The sequence below is a fragment of the Poecilia reticulata genome, linkage group LG5 (genome assembly GCF_000633615.1).
Source record: "Poecilia reticulata strain Guanapo linkage group LG5, Guppy_female_1.0+MT, whole genome shotgun sequence".
NCBI classification, from domain to species: domain Eukaryota; kingdom Metazoa; phylum Chordata; class Actinopteri; order Cyprinodontiformes; family Poeciliidae; genus Poecilia; species Poecilia reticulata.
Window position 1 is genome coordinate 8830112 of NC_024335.1, and position 10313 is coordinate 8840424.

General features: G+C 37.0%; 1 protein-coding gene and 1 long non-coding RNA gene across 2 annotated transcripts; one reads left to right on the forward strand and one right to left on the reverse strand.

The window, feature by feature from the left end:
- Positions 1–923: 923 nt before the first annotated feature.
- On the reverse strand, positions 924–5381 carry LOC103464382 (tubulin beta chain-like). The gene is made up of 4 exons (XM_008408434.1): positions 5290–5381; positions 4293–4401; positions 3990–4100; positions 924–3677 (listed from the first exon to the last, which is right to left on the reverse strand). Exons 1-4 carry the CDS (start codon positions 5344–5346, stop codon positions 2530–2532), a joined length of 1425 nt encoding a protein of 474 aa, XP_008406656.1. The 5' UTR covers positions 5347–5381; the 3' UTR covers positions 924–2529.
- A 3650-nt stretch (positions 5382–9031) lies between these two features.
- Positions 9032–10313, forward strand: LOC103464383 (uncharacterized). The gene is made up of 2 exons (XR_533647.2): positions 9032–9277; positions 9355–10313. It is a non-coding gene; the product is annotated as an uncharacterized LOC103464383 (long non-coding RNA).

The window sequence follows — 10313 nt, forward strand, 5'->3', positions numbered from 1 at the left end:
AATATTAAGTCCCTGAGGGGTATCTGATGAATTTATATTTTCTATTACAAAAAGTATTGTTTAGATATTTTGACATCAAATACAGGAAAAGCAGAAAATGTTTTAAAATATTTTTTTCTGTCATATTTTATAACTGCCTTGTCTTATCTTACCTCAACCTTTTTAAATGTTGGAATGATTGTCTGTTTTGTTATGGATCTGTTTGTCTTTTTTTTCAATTCAATTAAAAAATACTTTATTAATCCCAGAGGAAAATTAAATGATTTGATTTGATTTGATTTGATTTGATCTGATCTGATCTGATTTGATTTGATTTGATTTGAAATGTTATTTATACTAATTTTATTTGACCCACATATATAGGTTTGGACCCCCATGACATGGTTATCATCTTTGTGCCAGAAATGACATTTCTAGTCAGTACGTCAGGAGTATCTGTCACTGCAATATTCAATACTTTTACTTAAGTTCTATAAATAAATTTATATTTTCCTCTATTATTGTAAACATTTAAATACTCCTCATGTCTGTCTGAACACTTAAACTAAAAATATAAATTTTACGTTATATATGTTGCTGCTTGACCTTCTCTTGACCTTATAACCTGTCCTGAAAAAGAACTTTGATATGTCTGTTGGCACCGTAACCTATATTACACATATTCTCTAATTTGTCACAGTACTGTACAAGAGTTCAGTCAACTTTACTGCAGAGTGCAGGGGCATCTGAAAGTCAAGTGTGCTTATCTAGAAGTGAACACGCTCTGTCCAAGTTATGTGTAATCGCAGGGCACCAGAAGTGGGAGGAAACAGTCTGACAGCCTTGAACAGTATCACGGTTAGCGTGGTATCAGAGTACTTTCCAGTGCCACAGTTTGCCTCAGTTCAACTTCAATTAATTAAACCTCCTGTCAAGGGACAAGGTTTTGAAAAAGCTTTTAATACATGTTCCTTTTATCATACACAAAAACGAAACATTGTTTAAAGTTATGGATTACACAGAAATGCTGAAAATATATTTMATTTAGACATGTACAAATAAATTCAATATTTCAAAGAGAAATAAATCAACTAGAACATTTGTTTAAAAATACAAAAACATGGTCTGCATTATTTAAAAAGTACTTTTGCATACAGGGCTGACATAGTCTAACATACCCACAATGCATGCTTCTTTTTTCCACTTAATAGTTTTTTTTAAATAAATGCATTAAAATATAATACAGCCCCTGGAATGAGAAGAAAGAATGCTATATTATTCACTCTTCATAAACTAATACATATTATAATCATTATTCTGAATCAGTGAGCCACGGGTTTCATTTTACAAWAGTACCACAAACACAAAGACATTTATACAAGAACAAATAGCTGGATAGAATCTTATTGGTTTTCTGCTTTGACCTCTACTGCACCCATGGAGTAGTTGTTTACTATAAACTGTAACATGATGTGCACCACTAGACATCATGACATTTCAGACTACAAACAGGATGAATGGTATACTTATTATATAATGTTTCACTATGGCTTATTGCTTTGCAGAATGACTTCACCTGTGAGAAACAGAAATGCAAACTGCAACATGCTRAATTAAAGCTTATTCATTTTGCTGACAAGATCACTGAAATTTTTATTGCTCTTTCAATCTCCCAACTCAGTTTCCAACAGTTTATGCAATAATAAAAGTAAGTGCTTAGCATTAATTAGCTCTAGCTATGCAATTATACAACTGGAGTTCCACATAAGGGGCAGTTATGAAAGGACTGTTTCTGGGTGTGGCACCATTTCCCTCTTTCCAAAGAATTGTTTATGTTACGAATACAATTTGTGTATGGCTAAAAAGCTTTTTAAAAGAGAGGCATAATGAACACGTGCATGAGGAATCCAGACTGCATGGATATAAATTACTCTTAGATTARTTTAGTGGGGTAAAATAAAATCCCAGCAGTAATTAGAGTAATTAGTGTGTAAATTGACTTGTTAAATCTYRAAACAAATATGCAAAGAAGCAGTAGTAAATGTAAACATAGCTTTAAATTGCATGCTTACAACCGTGGCTAATTGTCATGTTATTAAAAGGTTTGTCTATTAGTCCTCTATTAGTCAACCTTGTGATTATATTTTTTTTAATACTATGACCTATCTGTCTTCTGGAGGAGCCTGGGCTGAGATTCCCCTCACAGAAGYCTCCTTTAAATCACCCTCTATATACATCTGAAGCATTCGCAGGCCATCTAAAAGGCAAATCTGCCTAGTTAATCATGGGTCTGCTGTTGGCATTACATGTCTAAGATATTTATTTCAAATAAGTGCTGAAAGATTTTTTCAAAAGATCAAAAGCCCAAAACATAGCCATCAAAGCCCTGAATCCAGTAAAAGGTAAAAATAAAAATAAAATGACWAAAAAAAAATACAAGTAAAACAGGTTAAAATAAAAAAATTGTTTCCAAAGAAATTCACTATACATACATCATCTCAATTCCTGCCCAAAGAGTCCTTATGTCTGAAGCTGTATACCCCATCCACACTACTCATCTACAGTTTCTTTGTTGGTTTCTACCACTGTTTCCAGTTTGGTTTCCGTCCGAGACTGAACCTTTGTGATCCTTGCAGACGAGGGTCCTTCCTCCTCGTCTTCTTCTTCTGCTTCCCAATCTAGATCAGCAGTTGCATCTTGGTACTGCTGGTACTCTGCCACCAGGTCGTTGAGGTTACTCTCAGCTTCTGTGAACTCCATTTCATCCATACCCTCTCCTGTGTACCAGTGGAGGAACGCCTTCCGTCTGAACATGAGGGAGAACTGCTCGCCCACCCGACGGAATATCTCCTGAATTGCTGTGTTGTTTCCAATGAATGTGGAAGCCATTTTTAGACCTCGAGGAGGGATATCACACACAGCCACCTTCACATTATGGGGGATCCAATCAACAAAGTAAGCACTGTTTTTCTGTTGCATTGCGAGCATCTGCTCATCCACCTCTTTGGTGGACATCCTACCTCGAAAAACACCAGCTACTGTGAGGTAGCGCCCTCGCCGTGGGTCACATGCCGCCATCATGTTGCGAGCGTCGAACATCTGCTGGGTAAGTTCAGGTACAGTGAGAGCTCTGTACTGCTGGCTACCCCGAGGTGTCAGTGGGGCGAAGCCTGGCATGAAGAAGTGGAGACGGGGGAAGGGCACCATGTTGACAGCCAACTTCCTCAGGTCAGCATTGAGCTGTCCTGGAAATCTGAGAGAGGTTGTGACACCGCTCATAGTCAAGGAGACCAAGTGGTTGAGATCCCCATAAGTTGGTGTGGTCAGTTTTAGGGTACGGAAACAGATGTCGTAAAGGGCCTCGTTGTCAATGCAGAAAGTCTCGTCTGTGTTTTCTAAGAGCTGRTGCACCGAGAGTGTAGCATTATAAGGCTCCACCACTGTGTCTGAGACTTTAGGAGAAGGCATGATGCTAAAGGTATTCATGATACGGTCTGGGTAGTCCTCTCTTATCTTATTGATGAGGAGGGTACCCATGCCGGAGCCTGTGCCTCCCCCCAGCGAGTGAACCAGCTGAAAGCCTTGGAGGCAATCACAGCTTTCACTCTCGTTCCTGACCCGGTCCATGACATACTCCACCAACTCCGCTCCCTCTGTGTAGTGGCCCTTTGCCCAGTTGTTTCCAGCTCCTGAGTTCCCTGCACCACCAGATTTATAGAAGTTAGGTTATTTATCCACAATATGTAGATTACAAATCAATAACTTATTTCTACAGAAATTACTCCAATTAAACAGACAGGCTTAAATGATGTCTCTACACCTCTGAACCTTCTGACCACCACCCTTAGGCAAAACAATTTTAGTGTTTTGCCCAAAGACACGATGACAGAGGCAGACAGAGTGGAGATCAAACTAGCAACCGATTGCAGGACAAACTCCTGCCACCATCGCCACCATCATGAAGAATTCAATAACATGAATATTGTGTTTTTCTTCTCAGTTGGGCTCACCGTGGATGAAATTGTCTGGTCTGAAAAGAGCACCAATGCGACTTCCTCTGACACTGTCCATAGTGCCGGGCTCCAGGTCCACAAGCAACGCCCTGGGGACATATTTACCACCTACAAACAGAACCAATAAGTTTTGAAAACAAAGCTGGGAATGGGCAATTTCAACCAATACCTTTCAGTGATTTAATGCCCAGTTCTATGCTAAAAAAATCAAAATAAGTCACAAACAGCTGAGCTCAATACACAATATTTGTGGTTAAGTATTTGAATAAGTCTGAGCAAGCAAATGAACTCTTCTGGTACCGTGTGCCTCATTAAAGTAGACGTTGAGCCTCTCCAGTTGTGTATTGCTGTCTCCTTCGTAGAGGCCTGTTGCATTTATGCCATGTTCTTCACTGATTACTTCCCAGAACTAAAACAGAAGAAAATTATCAATACAACACCCATAGTAAGTTGTTTCCTAAAAGATTCTCTTTATAGTTGAGCTCCACTTTCATTTTAAAATGTGACAGTATTGTATTGCACTTAAGGAGATTATTTTTATGTGCCTATTAATAAATCATCTAGTCAGTATCCATCTACAAAAAGTCTTGACTTGTTCCCCATTTCTTCCTATTTTCCTTCCAAATACCAAGTTTCTCCTTAAGTCTCTTAAAAGTTCTTAGTATTTTGGCTATCAATCATTTCAGTTAAAAAAAACTCATAAGATKCAAAGTAATGGGAAATCAAGATTCTTTAAAAGTTTTGCGCAGCATGTTAGACAACATGCTGCGTATTATTGAGCCGGAGCAAGCAATTATCTATTTGTCTCATGCTTTTATATAAGCTAGATACAGAATATTGAGTGTACATAATGTAAAATGCATTTTAAACTGGAGGTAACCTGACTCTTTGAAGACTACTACAGCCTAAAATGTCAAAAAGCAGGATGTGTTACCATTTTTATCATTTTGTTCTTCCCCACTCTTATTTTGTGGTAGCCATGATAAAAATGTCCCACCCATGTCAGTTCTACTTTGGTCCTTATCTTTCAACTAAGAGCTTGACAAGGAACACTCTGTGTCACTCACAGTGAGTGACAGCGCACAACTCAAAATATTCACCACAAGAATAAAAAATACACGCAGTTTTGGACTACTTTAAACATGGTTTCACAAAATGTATTAACAGTAATTATTATTCTTTTAACTCTACCAATTAATCATGTTCCCACAACTAACCAAGAGTTTTTGATGYAGGTCATTTGATATATATCACATTTTATGGAGGTGATAAGTTAATAATCATTTCTTTGTTTTACCTTGGAGCCGATCTGGTTGCCGCATTGTCCAATTTGCAGATGTACAATTTCACGCATGGTGATCGAGAGACAGTCCACAGAACAGCTGAGGGTCCGAGATAGTCCTCAGTGCTCTCATCTGTCTTATATATGGGGCCAGAAGTGATGTCATCAGTGACATRAGGAAGTCCTCTGTTTAAAAAAATGCGAAAGACCCAGAATTCACAATGAAAACTAAATATTCTGCTGTGCAAAAGTCTAAGTCTAAGTTTTTTGTGATTTTTCAAGGAGCAGCAGTCTTGCAGGTTGATTTTAGATTGGTTTTTAAGTTGTTGTTTTTTTATTAATTTATTTAATACATTATATGTTTGTACTTATTAAGCTGCTCAAGCTTTAAAACCTTTAAGAGGACACGGGGCCTGTAAACCTATGGGATTAATCAGTTTGGKGTCTTTACAAAATAGATTATGTGGTACAGAAGTATTCATTGAAAACTGTGAATATATAAATTATGTATTCTAAATAAAATAACGAAGTTTCTATTCAAAAACACTAAAAAGGAACTTCATGTACTTCTCTATGGCCTAGTGCTGATAATAAATGGTCAGATTATGACGGATGCTACCATCTAGAGGATAAAGGCGGCTATGACACTTTACAAGTTCACACCTGAKAGTCTTTATATAATTTTAAATTCATATTTCAAGTTAAACTGATTATCTTTAAAGTTCTAGAGTATTTTTTTAACTTTACTGTCTGTGCCTTGCTACAAATTCATTAATACATTTAATTATCATTTGGAAACTGTTTTGTCCATTTACTTAAATTATCATTGGCTAAGATTAAAATTTGTTTGATCCTCTGAAATATTTAAGTGTGACAAAAAATAGTAAAAACAGAATAAGTCAGAAGAGGGGAAAGCTTTTCCACAGCAGACTGAAATGTATTTGTCCTGTTTTTAGAGCTATCCTTGACATCTATCATGGTGAAGAGCTTGCATGACGTTTAGTTCTTATTTCTGAAATATTTCTCCATCTGAGAAACACTGCCATGATGAAAAAAACTATCTGAACCAAATTCACCTGACTGAGAGAAAAAAAATGTATTGCTCTGAATTGAGCTGAAGTGAGATGACCAGTTTAAATCCTGGGATTCATCTTGTAACTTCTCTGATTCCAGTCATTAGTTCCACCCTCTGTTGTCTATTGGGGTTCATTAGAGAGCCACAGCAGCATTTAGTTTTCACTGATGACCTTTATGTGTTTTGCCCTGAGCCTTTTGACGCATTTATGGAGGGGAGTTTGTTTGTGTGTTTGCCAGTTTGTCTACTGTGTATGAGTGTGCATGTGTGTGCATGTCAGATTTAAAGGGCATGATTCATTTAAATACCTCGATCACTACCAGGTGACAAAGGATCACTACCAGGTGACAAAGGATGCTGCACTGCTGTGATATCTAAATTTCTTTCAAGGAATCTCATTGGAAAGTTGGAGGATGCAACTCACCTTAAAAGTGAAAATGGACAAGTCTGTGGGAGACAGATAAAAGTTAACGATACCGTTATTCTATCTTGTAAATCATCTGCTCTGGTACAAAAAAAAAGAGCATTATTGATGGTGGCTTCTTATTTTGGTACACATTATTTTAGAGCTGCCCAGTCGTTAGTCATTTCAAAGAGATAGTTCAAATTTTTTAACGTAGAGTTCTCTGATTTTGATTAGTTGATCTCATTTTCCAGGGATTTGTTCATTTACATCCATTAGCTAAAGTCATAGTTAGCAGATCAAGATGATCAATATGATCTCTTTAGTCAAAGGTACCAGTCAGAAGAAGGGCAACAAAAATTACATGGTATATTTACACAATCAAGGCAGCTATCAATAATGGGAATAATTGTTACYGATGCCTTCCAGGAACAATGTGAGARAACTGTGATATTAGAAAATGGATGAGAATTATTTAATTTCCCTTTTTAATCAGTAAAGCATTTTTGAATWTAATTTAATTGAATTGGATTGAATTTTTTTGAAGACACTAGTCTGAGATGTAAAGAGGCACTAAAGGAGTTGCTGAAATTTTTGCTAAATTTAGCTTGTGCAACATACTGAATGGTATAAGAACAGCTTAATCAACATGCTTATGACTCTCCACAGGTTATTGACTAAATTGCAGCTTTCTTTAGCATTAATGCTAATTTTAACAATCAGAATGCTTGATCATAACCCGATGGGCACACTTTGGCAGGCCATGGTTAAATTTCTTCAGGAATTTTCTAGTTAAAGAACTAATCTATTGAGTAATTAATCTATTGCTAATTTTATGGTGATTGGTTTACACTTTGCACAACAAACCTAAGACTAAAAGAAAACTGTTTCAAGTGCGAGTTTTATTGAAACTAAWTGCTCATATATATTCCACCTTCATATTAGTAATATGGTCTCTTGTGTGATTTTTCAAATCCAAAGCAAAGCTTTTGGCCAACTTTCTAAAGCTGCAATTGCTTAAAAGTTACAGCTATTATTCTACATACAACATAATCTTTTTTTTATGTGTTTGGAGTGTTTTTTTTATAACCTAATCAATAATCTTTCAGTTATTCATGGAGGATGGGCAGGCTGATAATCATTTTTGCTTCAAAGAGGGCGCCTCTCCCCTTCTGTACCTCTGCTTCTTGACGCTCCGGGCAATCATGTGACCCAACCAAAGACCGACGCTGCTTTAAAGACCTTAGTCAAGCAGCAGTAAAACGGAAATCAGCAGTACCCGGGTTTKCCATTCAAATTAAAAGCATCAAACCTCTCACTCAAAAAAAAAAAAAAAAAAAAAAAAAAAGGAGAGATTAGAAGAGAATAATTTATTGACAGCACTTAAATTAAGAGGTCAACTCTTTGTGCTCCACAAAAAACATACTTCTGGGGAACAACTTATTTCATAACAATGCTGAAGTAAACATTTCTAATGTTTCTTTTATACAGTGGTAGCCAATGTAATTGTAAATGTTTGTAAACAGAAAGGTTCTAGTGCTTGAACAACTCTTAATGGCTCTGGGTGCTTTTATTAGTTGTATATCACAATTACACCAGCCTACTTGTACCAAAATTTGAGAATTATGACTCAAACTGAGCAGGATCTTTGACATGTTTTGTAGACATTAAATCCAAATCAAATTGTTTTTTGTTCTATCATTACGAGTTGATGTGTTTTTTATTGAAATGACTCAAAACTGTTGGTTTCAACTTTGTGAATATATAAGTAATATAAGTACTGTAAACACATCAGTTACCTTAGGCTAGAATTGACTTTTGATGAAAAATACTACTACTAATAATAATAATAAGAAGAAGAAGAATCAGAGACAATGCTGTTGCTGATTTTTTTTCCTCTCAGACTTTGATAAAACAGTCTTTACATAACAAAGCAAAACAACAACAAAGTTTACATTTGGAATGGGGGTAGGGGTAGTTTTTTATTTGTTTTCTTAAAAACAAAATAAAAAAATCTCTAAACTTTATTTTTCTGACACTAGGATTTAAACTGTTAGGTTTTTTTAGAACATCTCCTAAATATGAAAATCTTTAAAGAACGTGTTTTCTGTTCAGCTGACAAATATGAAGCACAAAATGAAGGGAATAAAATATACCACTAGACTTGAAGATATTTGCAGGCATGACAAATGTCTTCAAGTTAAAAAAAAACGCAAACGCAGTGGTGGTGTTTTTTTTTTTTTTTTTGCTTTTATTTTAAAAGGTTCAACCGGAAAAAAAGTCGGTTGTCATGGAAAACTTGACAGCGCTTCTTCATTCCCAGGGTTCCGTGAGAGCCGTTTGCCCCACCCCACCTCTTCAGCGCTATCTATCTCAATGTACAATTCTCTGAGAAAAAAAAACGGGGGCAAAAATTATTCAGAGAAACACCGCGAACGGAGCAACTCTCACTTACCAGACCGGTTCAACGGAGCGGCCGCGGGCTATCGGCGCCGAAAGCAACTGCCTGCCTCCGTTTGGATGAAGTGAGTGAAAAAAACCCCACCGCGGTATGTTCATGTATCATGCACATGTAACCATTATCTGCCGTACGGATTCAAAGGGAATACAAAAAGGAGAGAGACTTGACAGCGGACTGTGCTCCTGCTGCTGCTTGCGCCAAAACGGGGGACACAGCGGAGGATTTCCACAAATATCGTCCGGATATTTGGTCACGGAGACGGACAGCCAGCTGCCGAGAGCTGCCTGTGCTCGGCCGGAGAAGATTTCCGATGTGAGGAGAAACACAAATTAACGCTACGGAGAGAAAAAGGACGGACTAGGGGCCTTTTTCCTTTTCTATTTTTTTTTTGTTTTGTTGGTCAAACCCTCCTTAAAAAAGACGGACACCCGCATCTATTGATCGAAGACAGGACTGAATTTTTTGGCACAGGATATCACCAATAAGGTTGCTGAGAGCCTTCCTGAATAAAATAAAATGTGAGAGATTTTGGAAGAAGCCCCGGTGTAGCCTGATGATTCACATGCCGTCATTTTAAGAGGAAATATATATATWTTTTAAAATTTCTCTCCCTCTCGTCCTCTAATGTTCTTCTGTTTGTTTGACGCTCAATTGCAGTCAGTTCGATTAATAAACCTAAATATCTATTTTTAAACAAGAGTAATTGAGAAAGGGAGACTGAAGAAAACAGAGGTCTGTCTGAAATGGATTGAATGGCAGTGGGAGTTATCAGCCGAAGATGGGCTCCTGAGGGGACATTTGCTGAGAAAAAAGAAAAATATTTGTATCATCGCTATAAAAAATATAACAAACTAAAAAAAAAAAAAGCAGAGGCCGGTGTTTGAGATCCCTAAGCCTTGAAGGAATCTGGGGCGCAGAGATTCATTCATGAGCAGCCAGAAAGCTGGAAATTCCACATCCACTCTTATATCAGCGTTGATGACTTCATTGCGGATTTACAGTGAAAAACACGGGAATCAAGTGTTTGAGAGGGCGGGATCGTTTGCTCCACTTCTGATCTCTCTCTGCTGATGGTTTTCCAGTAAAAAAAAAAAAAAAAA